Here is a 27994-nt window from a genome sequence, read left to right on the forward strand (position 1 = left end):
GCATCAAATCATCCCCAAAGATGCCTCATCTTGAGAAGTTACTACGACGACATTCCCCATTTGATTCAATAGAGTTTTCACTTAAGGTATTGCATGTGTGTACATTCCATTTACGCAATTTAAAGAAAATACCACATCCGCAACGGTGTGGGGGCCCCTTGAGATGGTTGGTTGGGACCCCATCGAGTGTCGTTCTCTCTCTCTCTCTCTCTCTCTCTCTCTCTCTCTCTCTCTCTCTCTCTATCTATCTATCTATCTACTGCTCTCTCTCATTCCCTCTCTTCAAGGAAAAGTAAAAGGAACCATCAATCAAGTTAAAGCAATCACGGGAAAGAAGTAAAAGATTTGTGGAAGAGTGGAAGCTAGACCTTCATCATTTTAATGCCGCTGCACCTCACAACTTAGCATGCATTTGTCGCAATGTTCACTTAACCATTAGAGGAATTAGTTTCACTCTGATTAATGGATGTGATACCTTGAGACATAAATGGTTTATAAAGTACAATCTTCAAGTTGATTGAAGACTAACATGTATTTTTGTTTGGAAATATTTTCCTCAACTCATAGTGATTTGCTGAGCTTTCTTGAAGACACATAAATATTTACTCCATTATGTTGTTTTGACAAACATTGGACCACGAGATAAAGGATCTCAATTTTCCATCAATTTTTCAAGAGTACACTCATGTGCAATCCTTAGTATTAAGAGGGTTCAAGTGGTAAGTCAATCTAGAGTAGTTTTAGTGCCTATTTGGCAGCCATGTAAATTAAATTTGAAGGGGTTTTATCGTTCCTATCTCTTGCCCTACACTTTGCCACTTTGCAATTACGACAGACATTGGATCACAAGAAGGGTCTTTCTGTTAGGAGCAATCTATAAGTGTTGATACCGTTCGAGTGCTAAGTCAATCTCAAGTAGTTTTAATGCCTGTTTGACAAGTAGGTAAATTAAATTCTAAGCGGTTTGATCATTCCTATCTCTCGCCCTGCACTTTTACTTGGTTGTGCATTCAAAACCCCACTTACATAGTGTTTGTGTGGATCACAGGTACAAGTCCGAGTCAGATACTCATTGGAAATATTTGGGAGCTTAACAAAGACAATGCGTGAGTCCGGATCACATATGTATTTACCCCCCCCCCCCCCCCCCCCCCCCCCCCCCCCCCCCCTCTCCCCCACTCACATATAACCTAGACAAGTGCAAGGTATAGACTCATGGTATTCATCCACAAGGCAATATAACCATCAGCTCCATTATCCATAAAATTGACCAAAGACTACAAAACCCCATTAACATCATGAGTTCCCAATAGTAGGTGTAGAAGTAAGTATTAGTATACGCACCCCCCATACACACACACACGCACACGAACGTACATAAATACAAAGAATTGCATACTAAGTTTTTGTCATGGCCTGTGTCATATGGAGCACTTTTTTTTCTCACATCAAGTCTAACAAACTTCCATCATTTGAACAAACTTAATTAGATGAGATTGTACAATTGAGGACTAAAATTATCACCATAAATAAGTTTCTACACACTAATTTTTATCTTTCATTCTATGAATAACTATTACAGTCTAAAAGGAAATCCGATAAAACTAGTATAGCAATGCAACAAAAATCTGTGATACCTAGGTGCTAATGGGAGTGCCTCACTGGCAATGGAGGAGAGTACATCTCTACTGTGTTCAAGGATGCCTATAGCAAAAGAGGCATTAGAAGAAAATTTACTACATTGTACATACTTTCTCAGAATGACATTGTTGAGCGTATGAACATAACAATCCAATAGAGAGTCACAACCATATTGTCTATGGTAAACTTGCCTCAAGAGTTTTGGGGAGAGGCTATTACGATATCAGTCTACATCATCAATCACTCACACAGTATGCCATTGAACTATAAGATTCTTTGAGGGATGTGGGTTGGCAAGAGGCCAAACTATGATAAAAAACTTATATTTGGGTGTGAGACATTCTCACATGTCCCTGAAGATCTACGTAAGAAACTAGACCCAAAATCACACAAATGCATCTTCATTTGATATGGTGCAAATGGAGAGATGGGCTATTGTCTCTAGCACCTGGAATCTAGAAAAATCATTTGTAGCTCACAAGTTATCTTCAATGAGTCAAAGAGGTTGAGTATTGCAAGGTCAATTTGGGGATGTAGCCTAAACTGAAATCAAACAAATAGCTCAGTCTACTAGTGATATTTCTACCACTAGCAGTGCTCCAGAGCGAGCAGAGTTGAGAAATCAAAGAATGAGGAGATATATGCGAGTCTTTCATGCCCCTACACATTTTTAGCTAGGGTTAGAACTGTGAAGACCCTACCTGCTAACTAGAGGCTATTCAGATGGAAGATAGCAAGAAGTGGGAGCAAGAAATGCACTCAAAGTATAACTTGATTATGGAAATGAGACTTGGAAACTGATATACTTGCCAAAGGACAAAAAAAAATTGCCTTGCAAATGGATGTATAAGAAGAAATACATGGCAAAAGATCCTGAGTTTAAGTATAAGGCTAAATTGGTTGCTAAAGGATTCAAGCAAAAAAAGGCATGGACTTTGATGATATTTTTTCTCCGATAGTCAAGACGACTACATTGCATCTTCTGCATGGATTAGTAGCCACTAACGACTTGGAACTTGTCTAGATGGATGTGGATGGCTTTTCTTCATGGGATCTAGAAGAAGACGTCTACATGAAACAACGAGAGGGTTTTGAAGTTGAACCTGAAAAGCCTACGAGGACAAAACTAGTGTGTAGACTTTATAAGGATTGTATGGCCTAAAACAAGGCGTACCAAAAATTTAATAAATACATGTTGTCCCATGGTTATATATTGAACCAAGAAGATCACTGATGACTGTATACCTAGAAGATGAACACTGGATGAATGCTGGTTCAGTTATTATCTTAATACTTTATGTCAATGATATTCTTATTGCTGGGAAGTCTAAAGGAGGTTCCATTTTGAAGAAGTCACCTCGCACGTACTTTTCTATGAAGGATTTGGGAGATGCAAATTACTTTCTTAGTATGCGTATCAAGAGGGATAGAAAACATGAAATACTGGAGTTATCTTAGGAAATGTATATCCCGAAGGTCTTGCAACATTTTAATATGCAGAGGGGAAAGTTACATTGAGTACCCCAATGTAGACATATGAAAAAACTTAGCAAGAATGATGCTCCTAACTATGATGCTCAGAAAGGAAAAATGGAAAAGGTGCCATGTTCTTTAGAAGTAGGCACTCTAATGTACGTCATACTAGACACTAGACCAAACACTACATTTGTAGTGGAAGTGATTAGTAGATTTATGGAAAATCCTAGTAGGAAGCACTGGGAAGTATTGAGGCATATTTTGAGATACCTTAAGGTTACAACAAGCAAGTACTTACGCTTTGGGAGCAGTGATGCATCCATAGTGGGGTACACGAATGCAGACTATGCGAGTTTTGTGGATAGTCATCAATCCACATATGACTATGTGTTCCTATCTGCAGGAGTAGCCATCTCATGGAGATCACGTCTCTAGGATTGCACTTCGTCTTCCATCACAGAGACATAGTATGTTGTGGTTTTTGGTGCTAGCAAGGAAGCTATATGGTTATTTCATCTAGTGGGAGACCTTAGCATTTACTAGACTCCAATGTTGCAATGTGGTAGTTAGAGTGCTATTGCATTAGCGAAGAGCCCCATGTCTCACTCCAAGTCAAAACACAAAGATGTCCAATATTACGTGATATGGGACATATTGGCTAACAAGCACATCGAGATAGTCAAGGTTCATACGGATGACAACCTTGTAGATGCTCTCACAAAGAGCTAGCATCATAGTAGTTTTCACATTTCATTGAGATGATGGGTGTAGGGTGAATCCATTGGAATGATTCACAGTTGTACATGTTGTACATACATAGGCCACTTGGACCACGTTGGCCTTCAAGTGGGAGATTGTTGAGCAATTGGTTGGACACCCATTACTAGCCTTATTTTTTTATGGTCAATAGAATAAGGAAGTGAGTGACCATATCACGCTCTCCCTCTCCCTTGCACACACGCACTCACGAATTGCTTCCGCTCTCGCTCTCGCTCCCATTTCACATTGGGTAGAGTGACTTCTTTACTTTCAGACTTACAATGAGCACTTAATTGGCTACCAATCTTAAAGTATGAGTTTCTACACTCATGCTTTCTTAAAGGTAATTCATTGTTCTCTTTACTTTATTCCTCCCTTAAGAACTTTATAGGTTCTCATATAAAACTTCTTGTTAGGTGTAACAACCTCTTTGATTTCACTTTTACCTTTGTGCTGGAAGCTGAGCACTAAAATGTATACAAAATGCTCCTCAAGTGCTCTCAAATGAAACCATGCATCCCATACTGTACAATGTCATTCAAGGTCACTTTATTTGACAAAGTCTTTTAAGGATCATAGAGTGTATTCAATGAGACTAGCATCCAAATTGTAAACATGCTTGGTAATATTTATGTGTGATGTTCTCCTTTTTTCATTTTTTGGTCGTTTGTACTGAATTAGGGACTGAATCGTCTATGGGTGACAACTTGAATGCCTCCATCATCTGAGTGTTAAAAATTGAGGGGCTAACTAAGATGGGTGACTATCCCATTTGTCTCCTACATGTGAGTCTATTTAGGGAGTAAGGTGGCCATGTACAAACCACCTTTGACCAAATACCTTTATACTTTAAGTATCCATGCTACCTTTCGATTGTTACAAAACTGCTTTTAATAGTCTCAATAGTCGTTTAGCTCTAACATCTTTATCAAGGGTCAATTTATAGACCTTCTCTTTCTTCCCATAGTTTAGAGAGTTAGTTACAAATAACCTTATAATTTTTATGGTAACAACATACATTGCTAATATACTCCTCACTAGGAATTTTAAATGCCTACTTCATTGGTAATAAAGGATGTAGGTGTGATTGTGCAATGCATAATTGCAGGAAGGGGAAGAGGAAGAAATGACAATTGCAACTAACATGTACCTATAACTTGTAGGACCAATCAACTAACTACCTATACCATGTAGGACCATACACAAATCTCACTCCTAGAAGAGTGGATACAAGAACACTAATCTATGTCCAAAACTGGTCAAACCTGTCAAGAGTGAGAGTGAGTGTTCTTGTATCCACTCCTAGAAGAGTGGATACAAGAACACTAATCTATGTCCAAAATCGGTCAAACCTATCAAGAGTGAGAGTCAAAACTCAATCACTATCAAAGTGCCACTAAAGCATCACAGATTAGTGAAAACGTAGAAAGCATGGTGGGGAAAACGAATAGAGTTTCCTTTGAATTTGAGCAAAATCTCAAAAATCTCACCAAAACCACATAGACCATAAACACACACTCAGTGTCTTAGTAGCAAAACCACACACGGTATACGTAAACCACATATGATTTACATGAAGTACCAAAAGCATGGCAATCTTGCTCATTCTTGAACAAGAGAATCTATCAACAACTGCACATGTCCAAACCCCCTGTAAACATGTGAATTTTCCATGTGCAAGCTACAACTAGCTCACTCAGTATCTGCATATGGATACATAGAAAACAAAACCACACAAAATTGTGTTAGAGAACTCTGTGAAGTGACCACACGGTCACACATGAGCACATAACTTGTGCATCATTATCCACACAAAATCTGTGATCAAAATATCTTGATCACAATATCCGTCGATAAAAAATGCATAAACAAGTAATCAACATACTATTGCATCGATTGAAAAGAGAATCATCCAAAATTAGACACATAAAAGTGTGTGATCAACCAGTTATAACCACATATCAACATACATAACTTTCGAGTTTTCATGTGGGGATCATGATGTACCTACCTTTGTCCGCGGGAGTGTGGGGTACTCACCGGATTATCTACTCCAAAATGGTCCGTTGGAGCCATATGTGTCATCTATGTGTGTATCAAAGGAGAAATACAAAACCATAGAAGCCAAAATCGATGTCGAGGGGGTCGTCGAGGAGACTACATCGGAGTCGAGCCACTCCATATGCGAGCTAGAGGAGAGTCGATGCCTCTCTCTCTCTCTCTCTTTCTATCTCATGCAATGTTGAGGCCGGGATGTCAAGGAGATTCCGTCAGAGTAAAAGCGCCTTGAATGAGATGGCGAGGCTATGTTGGAGGAAAGAAATCGATGGCAAGGCTATGCTAGAGGAGAGCTAGACCGCTCTCGCTATGTCAAAGCATGGAAAAAGATGACGATGCCATCTTCCACCGCCGGACGGAAGCTTGCTAGTAGCAAGCTTTCCAAGAAGCCAAAAGTTGAAGCTATGCCACTGCTTTCTCTTACTCTCATTGTCTACTTGTGCAGCGGTAGGAAGCCGAACATTGATGTCAAAGCTCTGAATGCCAAGAAGCACAAAAGAAGCTAGAAAATCCGATTTCGATGGCCAAATGTCAAAAATCGGAGTTGCCGATCTGACAGAGTGGGATCAGCGATGTTGGAACGCAGTTGAGAGAATGTGTGTGTGTATCCAAAATAACAGAACCACCTGTATTCACTCTCTGTCTTTTTATTTATACCGGTGTTGAATAAAATCAAAATCAAACAAGGTGAGGTGTCACGAAGGCCTGCTAAGTTATAGGGAGATGATGGAGAGTAAGTTAAAAATACGTGCCTACAATCACATGGAATTTTTATTGTGTTTTAATATAAAATTGTATTATCTATTATACATATATAATCACAAATGGTTTGTATATTATGAAGGGCCCCACTTAAATAATGTGAAACGTGTACATTGCATATCAACATTTTGCAACAAAATAAAATGGAAAGGAAGTAAAATTAAAAAAAGATAAATTTAATAAATCTAAAAAATAATAAAATAAATTAGTTAAATAAATATATATGAAGTTCAAGGACCCTTTATCAATCCTTTACATCATGGGATCAAACTCCTATGAATACACTTTTCAATCCAAAAAGGTGAATGCAACTTTAAAAAAATAGCATTTAAAAGACCATGATTTTGTTTCATTCAGAAGACTTTTAAGCCTCCTGGGGGACACTTCTCAAGCAATGAAAATTGAACGACCTTCACTCATAGCACTAAGACCTTTAGCATGCCAATAAGGTTAAAAGTGCCCATTGCACATTATTATTTGACAATAAAATAAAAAGACACATTGAAAAACTAAAACAAAAGAATATGTTAATACCTTCATAAAACAAGATGAAAATTCTCTATGGCCTACATACGGCCTTAAGCTATTGACAAGAATTCCTAATAAAAAGCTTCTTTGAGAAAAATAAAAAGTGACACTATTATTTTTAAACATGTAGTGTCACAATACATTATTTTGTTTTTTTGAAAAATAAGTGTAATGATGAACTATTTACATTACAATATATTTCAAAGACATGAAAATTAGTTTGACACAAAACTCAATGCCCCTCTTTAAAGACATCGATACACAAATGTCAACACCCTCCCACAAGGGCTTAAAAAAATAATTTAAAATTATCATTAGCTTGTCATGTGGCATTGATCGACAAGCTTTTTCCAATGGTTCAGATTTGCACCCAAAAATCCACCCTTCACTAAGGACTCCTTATGTAGTCCAAAAATTAGATTTACAAGCATAGAGAATACAATTTAATAAAATGAATCTTTTGTGAAGTCCTTAAATAAAAGGACTCTATATAAATCAAAATATTAAAAAATATTATTGAACCAATACTTTACATCATGATCAAACTTCTATGAATACAATCTTTTACTCCTTTGTTGTCAAAAGTCTTTTTCAACATGCTAAAAAAAAGAATACACCTTAGGGAAATAGCATTTGAAAGGACTTACTTCTTTCTTAACAAGACTTTTGAGGCTCTTTTGAAAGACACATGTCAACCACTAAGAATTGAACTACCTTCACCCCTATGGATACTAAGGTCTTTAGCAGGTTAAATATGGTCAAAAGTTGTCAGAGCCAATGAAGAAGAAGGCCGTTTGGCAGAGAAGCACCCTCTTCTCCCCCTATTGTACATGCATTGCTCAAGGGCCTTTGCCCCCTTCTTCTCTTCTTTCCTGTAGCACTACATAAGCACATCTCTCTGCTAGTGCTACCTTGTTAAAAAATCCACCAGCGTTAATTCCCTCTTTTTGCTTGCTTTTGTAAGTCCGCCAAAACAATGCTTGATGGCTACCAACGTTGCTCCCAATTGGCTCTCAACACACTCCTCAAGGTAACTCACAAGTACTCCCTCTCTTTTGTGTTGTACAAATCTGCCCAATTGTCTTCAAGTCCTCAGAGTTGAAGAGAGAAAAAATTTGCACTGCTCTTTTTTGAGTCTGAAAACGTTGTCATGCCTACTACTTGTTGAAGCCTTTACAACTTTTGCAACGCAAAAAATCTATGAGCTCCCAAGCTCAATCTATAGTCTACTCACACCAAAAAATCGACTGTGTAATTCTCCTGTTGCTTATGGTGACCCGCAACAACAAAAAAAATCTTAGATCTTAATTTTTTTCCTACTTTACTAAGGTACCTGAACCTTAGCATTCTCTTGAGTCTCGTGCACACGCCTAAGATGCTGAGATCTACTACCATAACTCACGTGTGAAGTGTCATCGTGAAGCTCCTTGCCTTGTGAAGTCGTACCTCTGATACCAGCTGTGAGTGGGCAATGCATGCAGGCATGAGAACGAGAAGAGAAAGAAGACCACACTATGTGGGGTGGAGTAGAGTGGCAACCAGCCCTCACTCCTTATTCTTTTATATATATAAAGAATAAGTGAGTAGGTGAATGAAGTCAGTGGGAAGCAGACACTAAACGTCCATCCTCTGCCGCCTTTACCCCAACAATAGGGTGAAGGTATCTTTCCCATCCCTTAAAACTTGTTATGAGTCCTCTCAACCATAGCCATTGCCAATTTCAAGAAACTAGCCTTCATCCTTAAAGTACCAGCATAGATGCTCCTAGAATCTTGCTATATACACATGGTTCCACAATGGCACATTATTGCATTCCTTTCAATGGGTTTCCTAACCCTCTTTGGTCATATATGCACAATTCAAACAAGTTGTACCCCTTTATTTGGATACTTATTTTTGTTGGTCACAGATAACTATCAACTAATGTGACCCCGTCTTTAAGGCCTCCGTTTTAAAAGGAAAAGATTCCAAATGTAGGAATGCCATTGATGAGCGTGTATGAGTGCAAATGGGCTTCTCACCCCTTGACTTTCTTTCTCTTAGAGATTTTTTTTTTGGTGACACACATACATACTCTTTAATAATTTGTGTTAGGTGAGAGATAAATAAATAAATTCTCTCTTCATCTCCCTTTGAGAGAGAATAATGCAATATCTATTTCTCTCTCTTTGCATACTCTCTCTCTTTCTTTGTAGAGCAATGAGAGAGTAATCTCTTTCTTCTAAAGATTTCATTTCATTATCCTTGTAAAGTAACATATCTTACAAGCCATACCTCCCTCTCTCTAATACTTTCTCTATCTATCTCTTTAAAGTAATGAGGGCTAATCTCTTGCAATGGAAGAGAGCCTACTTATTCCTAATTAGAAAGAGAGGAAACATGATTTTATCATAAACTAAGACTACTAAATCCCTTTCCCACTACTAAACAATGTTCAAAAAACCCTTAGGTTTGGTTTCATCCCTCATCTCAAATTTCTCACACGGACTTGACCGGACATAATCCATACTTGTTATGTGCCGGGCTACACTCTGTATGCCATATAGGCCTCCTCAAACCCCATGTGGACTCCACGACCTAGCTATGCACGAGTAGTGTGCACTAAGCACCCTATCCGTGTGTGCCATGCATGGTGTATGGTCCCGATGTTATGGATGACATGACAATATGCCCAATAGGGGTAGGGCCTAGAAGCTCTGGGTTGTTTCAGTGCATGAGAAGTGAGGATAGCTCTCTAGATGAAATCACCTACATTTGCATTTTGAAGGCATGATACTTTGCAAGACAATGATATGGGCCAAAATATTCATGATGATATTGTTAATTAATCAAGGGTTGTTTTAAAAAAAACATCATGCTTGGCATTACATGCCCGAAATCTCGTCTCTTGAAGTGCATTGATTGCAATATATGGCCAACAAGGACAAGGCCAGAAAGATCTGGCCGACTATTTTCAAGGATGTGAAGCAAGGGCATTTCTCTTGATGTAATCACCTATGCTTTGCATCTTGAAAGCGCATGGCACTATGTAGGGTAACAATGATATTGTTAGATAGGGGTTGTGTGCGTGGCACCTCCTTGATCAACATGTATGCTAGATATGATGTGCTTGAGAAAGCACAAAAAGTGCTTGAGGAGATTTATGTCTGGAATGTCATCTCTTGGAGCAAATTGATTGCAGATATACTCAACACTTGTAGGGCCAGAAGGCTATGGGTTGTTTTCAACGAATGCATAGTGAGGGAATTTCTCCAAATGCAATCACATATGCGTGCAGCTTGAAGACATGTGGTACAATGTAAAATGCCAATATGGGCAACATAATTCATGATGATATTGTTAGTCATCATGGGTTGTTGAAAAAAAACATCATTCTTGGCACTACATGCATGCCATATGTGGTGTACTCTAAAAAGGCTGCACAAAAAGTTCTTGAGAAGCTATTTGTCCAGAATGTTAACTCTTAGAATGCATTATTTGCCGGATATGTCGAGCAGGAGTGGTGGGCCTAGGAAGATTTGGACTATTTTTAGTTGAAGCAACGTGAGGCATCTCTCCAAATTCAATCACCTATGCTTGCATCTTGAAGGCATGTGGGAATGGAAGACACTGAGATGGGAAAAAGAACTCATGATGATATTGTTACTGAGGGGCTATTGAAAAAAAAAGTTATACTTGGCACTGCCTTGGTTGACATGTATACCAAATGTGGCACGGCCAGGAAGCCCTTGGCTTTTTTGGATAGATGCGAAGCAAGGCATCTCTCCAGATGCAATCACCTATGTTTTTGTCTTGAAGCCATATGGCACTATGCAAGATGCTGATATGGGAAACAAAATTCATGATGATATTCTTAGTCAAGGGCTGCTGAAAAAAGAAGTTGTGTGAAAGGGCGGTGGTAATGCGTGTGCTAGTCTCCACCCAACCGTGCTATCTTATAGCCTCCCCCTAACGTACACACTGTCCGGCTGTGCCGGTGGCCTTGCCCGTAGGAACCATGTCCTTACATTATCCCCCCTTGAAGAATTGTTTTCGTCCTCAAAAACGAACATAGGAAAACGTTTCTTAAGTGCGGAGACATTCTCCCATGTAGAATCTTCTTCAGGTCTATCTAGCCATTTTACCAACACCTGTCGTCTGACATGATGTCTGGTGCGAAGCTCATGAGAATCCAAAATCTTTTCGGGCTCATAAGAGATGCTTGGCGGTTCGATAAGGTCAACTAACACACCTGTGTCAATGACATTATCATTTTGTCCTAACTGTTTTCATAAACGGCTAACATGAAAAACAAGATGAACTCGTGAGTGCTCTAGAAGAGATAACTTATAGGCCACTTGACCTATACGTTTGAGAATGGTAAACAGTCCACAATAGCGTGGTGAAAGTTTAGCAACTTTTCCCGTCTTCAGACTTTCTGAATGCTCCGGAACTTTGAGGAAAACCTTATCTCCTTCTTCGAAAGTAGCAAGACGACGATGCTCATTTGCGTACTTCCTATATCGATCTTGAGCTTGCTTAACATTCTGTCGATCAACTCGAAGCATGTCAAAATGGTCTTGGAGAAAATCCTTCACTTGTTGTATCTTCTCCTTAGCCAACCCCACCGTAACGGGTGATCTAGGTTGAAATCCATATAAAAGCAAAAATAGACTAAACCCTGTAGTCACATGCTTTGAACTATTATAAGCAAATTCCAATATAGGTAAGTAGTCTTCCCAATTGGTTTGCTTCTTGCTAACGAACGCTCGTAGCATATCCTCTAGCACTTGATTAACTCTTTCGGTTTGACCATCCGTTTTGGATGATCAGCCGTACTTAAATTAAGTTTAGTTTCCAACTTTTGGAACACTGCTCTCTAGAAGTGATTATTGAACTTTTGGAACACAGGTCTCCAGAAGTGATTATTGAACTTTCGATCTCTATCACTAATGGTACTAGCTGGAAGACCGTAGAGTTTATATATAAGGTCTATAAATAGCCGTGCTAATTCCGGTGTCTTAACCGTAGTCTTAGTGGGAATGCATCGACTCTACAATTACCCAAATGGCATCATGGCCACGATTTGTAGTAGGTAGTCCTAGTACAAAATCCATAGAGATACTCTCCCACTTACCTTGTGAAATCTCTAAAGGATGTAAAAGGCCACCTACCTTGAGGCGCTCTGCCTTATTAACTTGGCACTGTTGGTAGTTTAGTACGTACTCTTGAACATCATGATGTAAGCCCGGCCAATAAAATTGCCGTCGAACTAAGGCATACGTCTTATGAATACCTGGATGACCAGCACTTGGACTATCGTGAGACTCAAATAAGATTTGGCACCTAGTGTCTGAGTCCTTTGGCACACATACTCTACCTTTGTGGAGTAAGTAGCCATCATCAATGGAAAAATTCTTCCATCACTTAAGCTCTTCCTGAGTAGGGGTGGAGCTCTATGTGTTGGAGTTTTTATCTACGCGTACAGAGACGTGTTGATCTGGCTGTTCAGAGACATGTGAGTGTGAGGGATCCCTTTTTAAACCGCACTCCACACTTTAGCATATGATTGATCTTGTGCACACTTGCCACGTAATGACTCCAAAAATCCACTCTTTAGTTCCATGAAAGCAAGTGAATTAATCTGAGGCATCCGACTTAGTGCATCTGTTACTACATTATATCGCCCCTTGCAATATCGTAGCTTACAATCATAGTCTTGAAGGATTTCTGCCCATCTAGCTTTACGGCCCTTCAAGTCTATTTGAGTAGTAAACCATTTGATACTCTCATGGTCAAAAACTACTTCAAACTCGGCACCATATAAATAGTGTTGCCACTTTCGTAAAGCGTGAATTATGGCATAGAGCTCTCTCTCATAAACAGAATAATTCTCTTGAGCTCTATCTGACTTTTTACTTTCAAAGGCTATGGTCTTCCCTCCTGGAGAAGTATCGCACCAATGGCTTTATCACTAGCATCAGTCTTTACCACAAACGGCTTAAGTGGGTCGACGATTGCTAGGATGGGAGCACTGGCTATGGCTACCTTGAGCTGTTCGAAACTGCATTTTTGGGCTTCTTCCCAAGAAAAGGTCTTACCTTTTGATTTAAGTTGATCCATCATAGGAACAGTGATTTTGGCATAGTCACGGATATATTGTCGATAAAATCCAGCCATGCCTAAAAATATTTGAAGCTCCTCAACCATGTTGAGATGTGGCCATCGAAGAATGGCAGCGACCTTGTCAGTGTCCATCTTGATGCCAGAATAAGAGATCACATGACCGAGGTAATGTATCTTTGTTTTAAAGAAATCGCACTTGCTTTGCTTAGCATACAACGCGTGAGCTCATAGCTGTTCGACCACTAATCGTAAGTGTTCTATGTGTTCATCTTTAGTCTTACTATAAATGAGAATGTCATCAAGGAAAACCACAACAAATTTTCCAAGATAGGGACGTAAGACACTATCCTTGAGTGTCATAAATGTAGCTGGAGCATTGGTTAGACCAAAAGGCATAACCAAAAATTCAAAATGCGCGAACCGTGTTCTAAAGGCAGTTTTGGAGATATCTTGTAGTAGGATACGTACTTGGTGGTATCCTGAACGAAGATCTATCTTTGTATAGTATCTTGCCCCATGGAGTTGATCAAACAACTCATCCGCTCGAGGTAGAGGATACTTGTTCTTGATGGTTATCGCGTTTAATCCGCAATAATCTACGCATATGCGCATAGTACCATTTTTCTTTTTTACCAATAGAATTGGTGATACCCAAGGCGAAGTGCTAGGTCTAATGATACCACGAGTGAGGTAGTGAGCCAACTGACTCTCAACCTCCTTGGCTTCTTTAGCACTCATACGATAAGGTGGTTTACTCACCGGTTTAGTGCCTGGCAAGGCATCTGTGCCATGTTGCACATCATGTGTAGGGGGTAAGCCTGGTGGTAAATCACTTGAGAACACATCACTATACTCCATGAGTAAGCGAGTTAGCTTTTGCCGTGCAAAAGGAGAAAGTAAACTAGAGTTATGCTGGGATGGAGAATCTTGTAATTCCTGTAATGTTTGTTTTACAACAGCTACATGTTGCTCTATAGAATTAAAATTGAGAGCACTTTTCTTGTTAGATTTGTTAGCACTCTGTTTATCAGTAGAATTCATTGCACTTTGCATACCATTGAAATACATTGCACTTTGCATACCATTACTAGAATTCACCGCACTTTGCTCTTGAGAATTCACAAGACTTGGAGACAAGCAGTAACACAAAAAGACTTCATCTATTAAATCTACTTTCTGCAAAATAGAAAGCTCAGCTGTACTTATAAGAGGTGCAGATGGTATATTTTTCTCACCAAGAAAAAGCACATGTTTACCATTGGCCATAAAGGATAAGGAGTTGTGTTCATAACTAGTGTGCAATGTGTTTCCTAAACCATGTAGCCACTCCCGTCTTAAAACTATATCAGCATGGTCCATGTTCATAACTTGGAAGTCAAGGGTCATTATATGATATTGAACAATAAGCTCAACCCCTTGAACTACCGTGTCCCATACTTCTTTATCATTCCCAGACATCTGCTCCACCACATACTTATGAGAGCAGGGAGTCTGTGTAAGCTTCAATTTCTTGACTAGCTTATAGTTCAAGAAGTTATGAATTGCACCATCATCCACTAAAATATGAACACGTTGTCCGTTAATAGTGTCATGCATGCGAATCAAATCATGGGGGCCGAAGGTGGGCTGCCAAATTGAAGCAAGCACACAACACGTGTGCTTTTCTTCCATACGAAGAACCTCTACAACACAATATTTAGGAGATGAATCTAATGTGAGGCGTTGCACCGTGTGCATGGCCTTTTCTTTGCCTAGTGCTGAGAGACCCACATGGAGTATCTCGTGAGTGCTTAGGCTTCTTAGCCTCTTGTGGGTGTGGAGAGGTAGATTGTCTCTTATTCCTCTTGGAACATGTGGGAGATCTACCTTGCCATTGGCTCTTAGCCACATTACTCTTAGAAAAATTATTCTTAGTGTAGGGAACATTTCCTTTCCTCTCTTGGTCATCATCATATCTTTGGGCATGACTGATGGCTTCTTCCAAAGTTTTTGGATGTTGGGTCTTGACATGAAGACGATAGTCTTTGTCAAGACCCCTGTTAAAACCCGTATCTTTTGGAATTCATCTAGACCTTCTAGTTTTAATATGATTTCCCGATACTTCGAAAGGTACTGTGTGCGAGAGAGGCCAGACATGCGGCATACATTCCATGCTAACCAATTCTTATCTTCTTCATTGGAGTCCAGAAACGCTTTGGAGAAAGAAGCTTGAAACGCAGCCTAAGATGGAGGACGGGCATCTATTGGAAATGTCATCCGCCACTTAAAGGCTTTGCCTTTAAGAGATAGACTTGTTTTCACAGCCGTCTTTATATCCACGGTGTGTCTCAATCTATGAATATCACTCCATTTGTGTAAGAATGTATTGCCCACATCCTTGTTGCGATCACGCTCTTCCCCGTGAAACTCAAGAATGGTGATATTCTTAAGTAATGCATTACTACCTTTTGCAGCACTTGTCTCTTGGACTCCTTGAGTCGTGCGAGCTTGGTTCCCTTGAACTGTGCTACTTGTGGCTCCTTGAGTCGTCTGTGAATTCATAAATTTCACAAGTAACTCCATAAGATTGATAACATTTGCATTAAGTGCAGAGAGGTTGCGTTCAAGTACGCTTTTGCGATTTTCCAAAGTCTTGAAAGCAGCCATATCTACAAGGCCATGATCTCCTAGATTATCATCATCATGCATATCAGTGTGACAGTCGCACCCGTGGTGCCCTGATTTTGATCTACGTGCTCAAAATCAAACGTGTGTGTAGGTGGGATATCCTCACTGGCCATGGTAAACACACACTAATGCAAAGAGAGAAAAAAAAAAAAACGACAACTTGTACCTTGTGAAATTGAAGTCTTTGTGTTTTGTATGCTCTTCGATTTGCATTGCATGCGAACCTTGCCTTGCAGGAATTTGAGCGCTTCACTTGTCGTTCGTTGTAAGAACACCTTTGTTGATTCTTCACAAAAACCCGTCGTTTTTGTGAAGGCTTTTGTTCACTTTGAAGCTACCTCCTTGAGGATTTTTTTTTTTTTGGGAAAACTTGCCTTCCTCCAAGAAGTGAAAAAGAAGGGTGAAGCTACTTCCTTGAAGTTTGAAGCTTTCCCTTTCCTTCTAGTTTTCCTTTTGACACAAGTATGCTATCTTTCCTTGTTATATAGAGCAAGGGTCAATAGCTTGATGGTAAAGTGTTGGCCTCTAGCCCTCATGGGGTGGGTTCAACCCTACTTCATGCAAGGGTTAAGCGGACCTTCCTATGTGTGTGGCCATTGGAGCCTCGGTGCCATCAAGTTGCCGATCAAGTTTGCCTCGGTTGTGTGTTGTGGAGGGCGTAGGTCGGTTGTCATTGTCTATCCACGCACGTTGCGCACCGAAAATTGTGCCCGTCTTCTTTTTGCTGCACAGCGGAGACGTCGCTTTCTGTGGAACATGGGAGAGAAGCAACGCGTCGCACGCACATGCAGCCCGCTTTTCGCCTCCTCCCAAAAATAGCTCAGATAGCAGTGAAAGGACGGTGGTAATGCGTGTGCTAGTCTCCACCCAACCGTGCTAACTTATAGCCTTCCCCTAGCGTACACACTGTCCGGCCGTGCCGGTGGCCTTGCCCGTAGGACCCATGTCCTTACATTGTGCTTGGCATTGTCTTGGTCGACATGTATGCCAAATATGGTTTACTTCAAAAAGTACAAAAAGTGCGTAAGGATGCATTGATTGCAAGATATGCGGAATAGGGGCAAGGCCAGGAAGCTCTGGGATATTTTCAGCAGATGCAAAGTGAGGGTGTCTCTCCAGATGTAATCACCTGTGCTTTGGTCTTGAAGGCTATGCTTACATCTTGAATGCACGTGGAATTATGCAAGATGTTGACGTGGGCAAAAATTTTCGATGAGATTCTTAGCCACCTGAGTTGTCTACAGTACTTTGCAATGAAAAAAACACAAGTTTGGAATGTTTTGAGATGAGGGGAGGGGATAGCTTGTGGAGAAAATAGAAATGGAGAGAAAAGTATCTTGCACAACATATATGCCACTTGTATTTCTCTAGACTCTTAGAGTCTCCTTCCTCTTACACTGGGTAGATAGAACGGTGTTTCCCTGTTATTGTAGTCTATCGTCAACATTGGGGAAGCATGAGTAAATTTTTGTTGATGTTGGCAGTAGCTCCATGGGCAAGGGACCATGATATGTGAAAGAAGGTACTCTAGATCATGTCATCCATGTTTGATGCAAAGACGACAATGGTGAAGCCCACTTAATTTCAATGATTAAATCGCTTGCATCCATCTCTTTTACGGAGCGCTTTTTCCAATTCTATCAGTAGTCACGTGAACACTTTTAATTTATCACACAACCTCCAAGAATAAAGCAACGACGGTAACAATAAACAGCTTGCATTGAGAAGCTCATGCTACACAGAGCCTAGAAGTCAACATCGTCTGTTTTGGGAAAGGGTTAGTAGAGGCCATCATCTACATTGCCTAGAAGAGTGAGAAGCAAAAAAGGTTTATCAAACGCCTCAACATGATCTACATAAGGATGGAGATGGGGATGGACATGATTGACATGAGAGAAGTATGAAAGACGAAGACTATGACAAAGAGGATGAAATTTGATATATGACAGATTGTAGCCACATGATCGACATGAAAGAAGTATGAAAGACGAAGAGACTATGACAAAGAAGGTGAAATTTGATATAGAAGGGATTGTAGCCACATGGATGCTATGAACAAACAATTCGCAGAGAGTACGATAATTGCAAGGATAGGTATAATAGGTACGATGGCAGTGACAATGATGATGAATACAGAGATGGAAGCATGATGGATTAAGATGACATAAATCCTAACTCTTCAAAATGGCATCAACCACAGAAACTAAAGTCATACAAGTCATACAAAAGTTCTAAACAAGCTTTCTATCCGAAATGTAGTCTCTCGGAACATGTTGATTACAAGATTTGCCTAATATTGTTGTGACAAGGACTTGAATATGAAATTAAACAAACAAATTTACATGGCCATGGCACATACTTGAATTTCAAATTATCATAGAGAAATTCAAGCTCTACGGTATGGAAAGTTTACTATTGGTCTACTTTTGTTCGTAGTTCATCTTTTTGAGGTGCGTACTTGTTTAAGTGAAAGTTGAGTGCTCTATCTTGTTGTATACATTGCACTTTGCCCTAGTGCTTTACACAAAAAATAAGAGTATTTGATTGTAATGTAACAATTACAAAATAATTTTCACATAAGAAAATATGTTTAGAGAAAATCTTTTATGTTCATCTTGATACGTTATTTGCTGATTTTTTTTTGCAATAGTATGTGGTCACAATCTTGAAAAAGGTCGAATTAATGCTAATCTGGCAAGATTCTACATGGTAGCTCTCGTTCTTTCAAGCTACATGGAAGATCTCTTTCGCATGTATCACACACGTGTAGCGACGATGCTCTCTCTCTCTCTCTCTCTCTCTCTCTCTCTCTCTCTCTCTCGTAGTGCCTATGTTCCTTCTGCTCCCACTGGCACGCGCGTGGGTGATGCCCTATCGAAAGCAAACGCAAATGAAGGGGTCTGCAGAGTGCGTGGGCAGCAGTTGGGATGCATTGGGGACGCAGTTCGTCGACATCAGCAAGGCGGAGGGAGGGGAAGCGCAAGAGGTGTTTTGGGGAGGGACTGGTCGCGAGCAGGTTGACCATTACTGCATTGGGGGGTGGCATATGTTTTGTAAAATGAGGGGCTTCCAACGGTGCAGCGTTTAATGTGTTTGGATGGCTTAGACATGCGGTCGACTCTCTCTTTATCATGATCTGTCAAAAGTTTGAATCCAGGCTATTCAGTTTTGATGGGGTGTAACTGTGAAGGGAAAGCTTCCATCGAATGGCATCTAGGCAGATTCCAGCTAATAAATTGGAGAACCTACCAGTATAGTATTTTATTATATCTTGATAAAAGTTATCACGACAAGCAAGACTGCGTGAAACCTTCATGTTCATATTCTTTGCAACATTGGAGGCCTAGGAAGCATGTGTGTAGGATGCCCCACATTTGCATCGAGGATTTGAACGGTCAGGATCGTGCCTCGTGGGACAGTAAGTAAGCCGGGCCCCATCCTATCCAGAATGAGCCTTTGGCGAGAACACAATACAGCAACCTTTCTCGTCAATCGATTCATATCTGTGGGTAAATGGTAGTCCGGGATCTCTTGTGACGTTGCCATAGCCAGCAAGGTATGGTGGGCGCGATGGCCACTCATCAGTGCTCGCATTCCTCTGTGATCCTCGCCGTGGGCGACTCAGCAATGGCGACGGACGCTGCCTCAGCATGCACATCTCGCCTCTCCTCGTCGTTTCTACCTCGTGCTCCCCTTTCTCTTCGCACGCCTGCACAGCAGCGCACCTCGCAGCAACGCGTGCCTTCAGCGATCCGAGCTCTTGAGTTCGATCAAGACACTGTAAGTAACGTCTCTGCAACTCTAAGCTGCCATGCATGCGTTTCAGAACCGAGAGGAGTACTGCATTTTCAGGTAGATTGGGGAGGGTAGTCATTCAGGGTTTGATCCAGATTTTCTGCTTGAAAAGCAGCGGAATGTTCATGGGCAAATGCATTCTGTAGTAATGCATCTTTCATGAATCATTGCTTCTTGTTTTTGTAATCGCTTTCACCCATTGCGTGCGGAATGAAAGAACTGAAAACATCAAAATTCTTTTGGCATAGTCATAGCCATAGTGTTGTTTGAATGCGTAGAATGTATTCCGGAAGCATCTCCATCCACAAGCTGAGGCACATTGTTACATATCTCAAAGGTTATGTGTGCTCTTATTTTTTCAGATTGTGGCTATTTCAGCAGGATTAGCGGGAATTGCTGTGGGTATTGGAGTCCCAGTCTTCTATGAGACACAGATGAAAAGCTCTGTAATACTGTCAAACCCAGTCTTAATGTTTGTGACAATTGTTGCTTATCGTTGGTGTCAATAGTTCTGTTCTCTGTTTTGCCTCTATTTGACCACATTATCTGGTATGATACACTCGTGTTTCAGTGCTTTTTCTAGTCAGTCGGAATGGTGTTCTTACTTTGTCTCTCCTTTTGGCACAGGCGATGCGCGAAAATGACCAACCTTGTTTTCCATGTGCAGGCAGCGGGGCCCGTATGTAGTTAGTTATAACCATCCCTAAGCAGAAAAAAAGACATTTGTGTACTTGTTGAGATGAAAACCGCCTTTTTTGTGCTTAGGTGATACCATATCAAAGTAGTCATGTTATTTTTTGTGGCAATTTTTCTGATGGGGTATCCTTTGTTCTGCAGAAACGTGCAGGTTCTGCTTAGGAGCAGGAAATATAACTGTAGAGCTTGGTGCTGGTGAAAAGGAAGTCTCAAAATGTGTCAATTGTGAGGGGGCCGGATCAATGACTTGCACAACGTGCCAAGGCTCAGGAGTACAGCCACGCTACTTGGATCGCAGGCAAGTCTTATACCCAGTGATTCTTTTTAAGTGAATAGCATGTCTTAATGCAAGGTCAGACAATAATCCTTTTGAAGGTGAAGGTTTGTTTCAGCTACGAGCTCTATTGGTCATGAACTAAGAAGCAAGGGATTTAGTTTGAAAGAGCACAACCTCGTACACATAGTTGACATTTGTTTTTATGGCTGTACATTGTGAAAGACTATTCCAATAGCAAAGAAGGATTTATGTTACACACTTCTAGGCCTACACAAGGTGCTGATGCTCAGCACCCGACCCTTTTGGGGTCACCCCGCGGAGTTGGTATGAGCATCGATACATGCGTCGGTATTAACGACCGTGAGAACGATTGTGATATGGACGCTCATATAGATGCATATACTGACGCATACATTGAAATGCTCCTTGATATGGTGTACACCATATCACACCATATCTAGGAGCTCAAAAGTTTAAGCACGAAGGAGGATAAGCAACATTTGTGCTTCTGCGCTAGTTTAATTGCATTTTTGGCAATTTGTCTGATAAGCTCTCATTACATGGACAGGGAATTCAAAGATGATGATTAAATGTGCCGTCAATCCTTCACTCCAGGAAGTCAGAAAGCTGCCTCCTTGGCGGTGATTGTGAAAGACTTAGGTCGGAAGCTCTACCCTTTTCTGACTCGGAACATTCTTTCAATTGTAGAGTCAAGAAGCACGAGGTTTACAATCACCGGCTTCAAGGAGGCCTCTGTACAACACATCACATTTGTAATCTGCTCATTTCTTGTGGAATCTCTCATATGTGCTTGTGAAGTGGTATTAGAATTTATTGGCTATCTGGACTTGCTTATGTCAGGGGATCAGCAATGGTGACTCTTCAGAGACACTGCCTTATGTGTTTTTTGTCCCGATGTTCATAGGGGGTGCATGCATAAAGCTACTATTTTAAGGAATAGGAGGTGTGTGCTTATTGTTTACTCAGCAAGTCTTTTTCATGCGCTCTGTCTGTTTTTCTGGGAGCTAGGCCTTAAGGTTACATTCCCTTCACAGTTATGCTACAACGAGGTTAAGCCTTTGGTCGTTTCATTCATTAGAGGGCTAAAGCCAGTGAGAGAGCAACATATAGTCCACCTCTTCCTTTTATTTTTATGTGTAATGACAAGACTATCAAGGCCGAGGATGACACAAACTCTTCAGTGGGAAGTTCTACTCTTTACCCTAGGAGAGGTGTACTGGATTTGGATCCTTATGAGTTATTTGAGATGGAAAATTGTACATAAATTTGAACTTTAAACTGAAGTCCTTGCAAAAATTTGAGGCGGCCATTTTCCATTTGAACAAGTTTTGGATATAGCGAATCTACCTTTGCCCAAGTCCTGTATTGTCGATTTATGGAGGATATGAGTAGTCTTTCAGAGGTACTTTTGCTACCTCTCAAGGGGTAGCTGGCTACCCTCTTGTCATTCACGAAGAAAATTCTCTCTCTCTACCTCGAAACCTTTGGACATTCCAAGGAGGTGAGAAAATAAGTGAACGTGACAAGGACTTCATCAATTGGCAGCTAGTGAATTTTGAAGGAAAATGCATAGTTATTGAGACTCTTACAAGATATAGAATGGCAAAAATTTGCCAATATTAGCTTGCCACATTGCACTAATCAACTAGCTTTTTTTTCGAATGGCCCACAATTGCTTCCAAGAGTTCAATGTGTTACTAAAACCCAAATAGACTGGAAGTTGGATATCAATGAACAGTGGACTAAGGAGATATGCTCAAGTGAAAAGATGACCGTGTCGAGTTTTTGCAAGAAGGATACGAGTCTGCCTCAGATTTTCAGTTGAAAAGTCCACACTTAACTAAGACTGTCCTCAAATTTGTTTTTAAGTTCTTACAAAGAGGGGTAAGAAGTATCCAAAGCTGGTTCCATGAAATCATTTTCTCGAGGTGGCTTGTCAAGAATTGTAGCTAACACGAGGGAATCATGGACTCAATTCAAAGGACCTGTTGCTATAGAGGACCTCGTAAAGAGAGCTAGTCCCACCTTCAAGGAGGAACAACACACAAGGAGGAAAACCCAAAAAAGGAAAAAATACAAAATCATTGAAGTTTTGCAGGGGCGACAAGAGAGCTAGGATAGCAGAGGCCTTAGATAGATTTTGGTCATTGTCACTTAGCCTTATAAGCAAGACAGGTCATTCACGAAGGAAGAGCAACATTGACAATGAGCACACACGACACACCTATGAGTTCGTGAATGTACTCTCTCTCTCTCTCTCTCTCTCTCTCTCTCTCTCTCTCTGAGCACTTTGAAATCTCTAAGCAAGTATCTTCAAAAGAGGTAACAATATAGTTGGAAGTAGTCATTGAGACCAAGCTTGGCAATTGCACTCACTACACTAGCATATTAGCGTGGGCAAAATGCATAGGTCTCTTGCTTCTTGCACTTCTTCAAAGCAAGCCCTCTTTTTATAGATATTGGATTGGTTAGGGTTTGATTAATCACAAGTAATTACAATGCAAAGCTTCCTTTGAAAATTAAGTGATTTAGGTGAAAAGTAGATGGTACGGTCAGGATTAAGGTTAGTAATAGTTAGAATTCTAGTAAGTATTTCCATGATGAACTTGTACAATATATAATTGCAAGGGTATTTAAAATGGTAGAATATATAGGAAGGGAAATTAGCAAGATTGGGTTGAATTACTCTCTTCCATCTGTTGGGGGAAAAATTTATACACTTAAGGGGCACCTACTACTGTTACTCGCTAAAAAATAAATCCAACACCTTTCAAGATTCTCAAAGATTATAGCACACTAAGGTTTCCACCCTCAAGAACCATGATGTATGTATCTATGTCCCCTTCTCCCCACCTTTAACACTCATCACCAAACCCTACAACATCATGTTGCAAATATCTACACCCTCTTTGGCTTGCCTACTACACTCATCAACATAACTGAACGCATAGGCTCATGATGGTGCCATCAAGCCCAATGTGTGAACATTGAGCTATAATGGATTTGGCCTATATGAAATTGAATTGTGGTATCCACTTGAGTGTTGTAGTAGGACAAGAGATGAAAAAGCAGCATAGTAGGTTCCAAAAGGTTATGTGTGGATGCAATTTCTTATCTTTTGAGGAGAGACTTTGCGGTTGATTGATAATCCATCGCTAAGAGGGCACGTACACATGTTGAATCGATGATGAATTTGTTGATCAAATGATGCCCTACACACATGCCTACGTTCGGAGCGGAAAATTTGACACGCAGAGCAATTTTTGTAGGAGGTCTCGTGCAGAGGCTGTGTAGATGCTTTCCAGCCAATCCTATAAACTCTTGCCATTTGGATTGGAGATGTTCCAAACAATCGACTCCTCTCAACTCCCCAAGAGTTGCTCGATCATAATGAAAATGTTCCCTATCTGGATAGGAGCATGCTAACATGCCATTGTTTTTTGTTCGTTCACTCCCGTGTGCGCATCGTAGAGAGAGAGAGAGAGAGAGAGAGAGAGAGAGAGAGAGAGAGAGAGAGAGAGAGAGAGAGAGAGAGAGAGAAGCAAAAGAGAGGCGGATTATGGTAGAGAAATGTGAAACGTATAGGTATATGCATGGTATCGATAGCCAATTTTCTTAATACTACTACGAGTAAAGTGTGTAATGGTGAAGGAGTGTTTGTGAGGATAGGAAAGTAAAATAGTCACAAAGAAAAGGTGGGATGTTTGGGAGTGTGTAGGTGTATTTTGGGGCCCTCGAGAGGCTCAATAAGCCCTCGGGGGTCATGGTAATTAGTCCTAGAGCAGTTATTTGATGTGGAGAGATAAGAGAAAAAACATTATCCTAAACATGAGGAGACAGACTCAAATTTGTGTTTTGGTCTTAGAAGCAAAATGAAGAGTGATGGTTGCAAATTCCCATGCTCTTACAAATCCATTTCTAAGTTATGTACTTTCTCCATGTCTGTCTTAAATTTGTCCATGGATTTCTCATCCCTCTCTCTATCCCCCCTTTATCTCTCACTTTTGACCACATGGACAATTTTTTGTAAGGATGTTTCTGCACTCTACCTAAGTGAGTGAGATTTTTGACTTGATCAAAACCTAAGTGTGTGAGTTTGGTCCTCTCCCTCCTCTCTTTCTCTCTCTCTCTCTCTCTCTCTCTCTCACACACACACACACACACACACACACACACACACACACACACACACACACACACACACACACAAAGGAAATATATGGCTGCTTTATATAGGAGCTTCCCTTACTTCTTGCTCTCTTAGCTTTTGACCATGTGGAGAAAACTTGGTGAGTTCTCTTTTAACCATGTGGACAAAGCTCAATCCCATGGGAAAATCTAAGTGAGTGACTTTTGTCCACATGGTCAAAAAGTTAAGCTACAAGTTACAATAATTTGAGGTAATGTGGACTAGTGCTTTATTGTTGTATGTTTTATAGGCTCCTAAATGGCAAAGAAAGATAAATCTCCCAAAAGGGACTTCAGGTGATTGATGTGGTTACTGAAACGTTTCCATATTTATGGCATATTGATGTCTATGAACTACAAGGACAATTACATCTTGATATGCTCTTATCCACAAAGAAAGGTGAAACATTAGTGAACCTTGGTTTCCATGAATAGTAAGATCCCACATCATATTTTGTATGCCAACAATCCAAGCACTACTGTGCTTCTTTAGGGGGGTGTTGCGTGATATTATTGGCACTCGTCTCACAACTGACCCCTCTACCCTACTCTCTAAAAAATGTGGGGTGGGATTTGTCTGAAGATATCTCTTGCACAAGAGATTTGTATAATGGGTGGATGATTACCCCTTCCTATCACTCACGTTCATTGCACATTGGTAAATTTGTATCCAGGTTTTGTATCTCCTATTTTTGTGGCTCATTGTACTTTGTTTTGATAACCTTAGGCAATCAGGTGAGATAACAAAAATTCATGTTGGAATGCAGGACCCACCAACTCTTTTGAAAGGAACCTAGCTATAGCAAAAATAATAAGCCCCTATTCATCATGGGATTACAGAAATAATTACAAAATTTTAAGACTAATGAGAGTAGAAAATCATGAACTAAATTAATCAAAAACTAAATTCAAATCATGATTATAAACATGGCTCAAAGTTTTGGGGTAAAAAGTGTGTGGATGGGGCTTCTTTTATAGGAGTCGAGAGAGCTTCTTCATGTGACACAAGCGATGATGTCAACAAAGTGTAGGCTACAAAACAACATGTGATTCAAATGAGTGCCTCTAATGTCAGAGTGCCAATGTAGATGATGCCTTTGTTAAATCTTCAAACACTTTGCTGTCCTTTGATGACCACAAAAAAAGTTTGTGCTGCTGCCAAGATGGTATATATCACATTCTTTTAGTGCCGCATGTGAATGTCCACTTAGCAAAAATGATGTGCCCCTTTTAATTTAAAAACAAATATTTGACTAGTGAAAATGCTCCCTTAGCCACTTGGAAGTGGGAAATATGCAAGGGAGGAGACATGAGGGACCCATGCATGCACATTGATAGGTTGGACACCATTGGTGGCTCACTTCCTTGGGCCTGGGTGCACGAGCGATGAGCAATAGATTGCAAATGGAGAGATGGGAGGAACCAAAATAGCTATTGATGGTACAATATCAAGGTAGCGCAACAACAAATGACAATAGATCTCATTGTGGGTTAATGATAGGGTAGAGTTGCAAGTTGATAGTGGCAAGAAGCATTGATTGCAAGTAGGTTGAACTTGGCAAGAGGTTTTTGATGACATGGGTGAGCTGAGACTTAGCAAGGGGGTACCATTGACTGCCTCATGGATCTTTCAATTAACCAATTGGCCTCGTGGCCTTGATTGTCCTTGACCTTCAGGAACAAACTATGAAACCTTTTATGCAACAAATTCCAAAGAGCACTTTAATAAACAAACCACCTCGAAACCCAGAGCTTAATAGCTCTAACAAAATCTCTTATCAAGTAGCCTTAGCTTTCTATAAAAATATTTGTGTGTGAAGCTTTGAATTGGAATTTTGAGCCCAAGGTAAAGTAGATTATAAAAGGGTATCCACTCTTAAAGACTAATCTTAATTAGGGAGATGATTAACAAGAGGGGTTTTGCAAGCAATATGTAAGCACTTATTGCTAAAGCTAGAGGGTGAAACGACACAAAGCTATGCAAGGCTAAACAATGCAAATGCAAAGGGGGGGGTGTATTCAATCAATATAAGCAAGGGGGAGTGTGATTAGAATGTTTAAAATAGGGGGAAGTAAGATGCCGAGGATTGAATCTAGATTAGGAGATACTAACCTAGTTTACGCTCTGATATTTGTTGAAACACTAGGGTCCCGCTCATGGTGGGATTAAAGAGCAAACTACAAGAGATTAATTGTAATGAGAGTGGTAAAGTTGTAAAATAATGACCATATATTTCTCAAAAGAGATACATATGATAAAAAGGTTATCTAGACAAACTTGACAAACAAATAGATCTATTCTATTTGCATCTGATAGTCAAAATTGAACTATTAGTAAGAAACTTGAAGGATCAAAGATATCAATCACCATTTGTAAATAAGGTTCTTCATCCTATTTAGCTTTCATTGGCTTCAGAAGATCATCCTTATCATCACTATGAAAACCTTGAATTTTCATAGTTTCCCTTTGTCTAGCATTCATGCCAACGTGTATGTTATCTATGGTTACTGGTTTGCTGACATTATTTTGTGGCTCTTTAATTTGCATAGCTTGATTTTGTTTGCTATCCCTTTGATTTATGCTAGCATCCATTAATGTCTCTCTAGATTTGTCTAAAAACGTGAAACTTTATAGCTCCACACCCAGACATACAAACATGATGTAAGGACTCCAAAGAGAAATTGTAAATAACTTTTACTACATCCTCATCTTTGCATGTAAAAATGCATAATCCTTTAGAATACAGTCATCTATCACTGCTTTTCACTTTTTTTGAACTTTCTTAGCCATATAATTACCGCTTTCTTGCAAAAAAAATTTCTTTGAAATACTTCCAATATGTTTCATATTCTCTGGAATAATATTCTATCTGTTCACATAAATATGAAAATATTGACTACACAAATGATGCAATCATAAGCTCCTTTGCTACACATCATGGCTGCATTTCTATATTATAACATGCAGAGTATCCCTCTAGAACATAACACTCAAAGACTTTTCACTCAATGTGTACACCA

The 27994-nt window shown here is 40.1% G+C and overlaps 1 protein-coding gene across 1 annotated transcript; it reads left to right on the forward strand.

The window, feature by feature from the left end:
* The first annotated feature begins 19495 nt into the window (after positions 1–19495).
* LQY1 (DnaJ/Hsp40 cysteine-rich domain superfamily protein) lies at positions 19496–21603 on the forward strand. The gene is made up of 5 exons (XM_086525216.1): positions 19496–19776; positions 20154–20237; positions 20419–20470; positions 20629–20785; positions 21333–21603. The coding sequence occupies exons 1-5, from the start codon at positions 19555–19557 to the stop codon at positions 21352–21354; spliced, it is 537 nt and encodes a 178-aa protein (XP_086381342.1). The 5' UTR covers positions 19496–19554; the 3' UTR covers positions 21355–21603.
* The last annotated feature ends 6391 nt before the right edge of the window (positions 21604–27994 follow it).

Source organism: Adiantum capillus-veneris, chromosome 12, assembly GCF_014529385.1.
Source record: "Adiantum capillus-veneris isolate H3 chromosome 12, ASM1452938v2, whole genome shotgun sequence".
NCBI lineage: Eukaryota > Viridiplantae > Streptophyta > Polypodiopsida > Polypodiales > Pteridaceae > Adiantum > Adiantum capillus-veneris.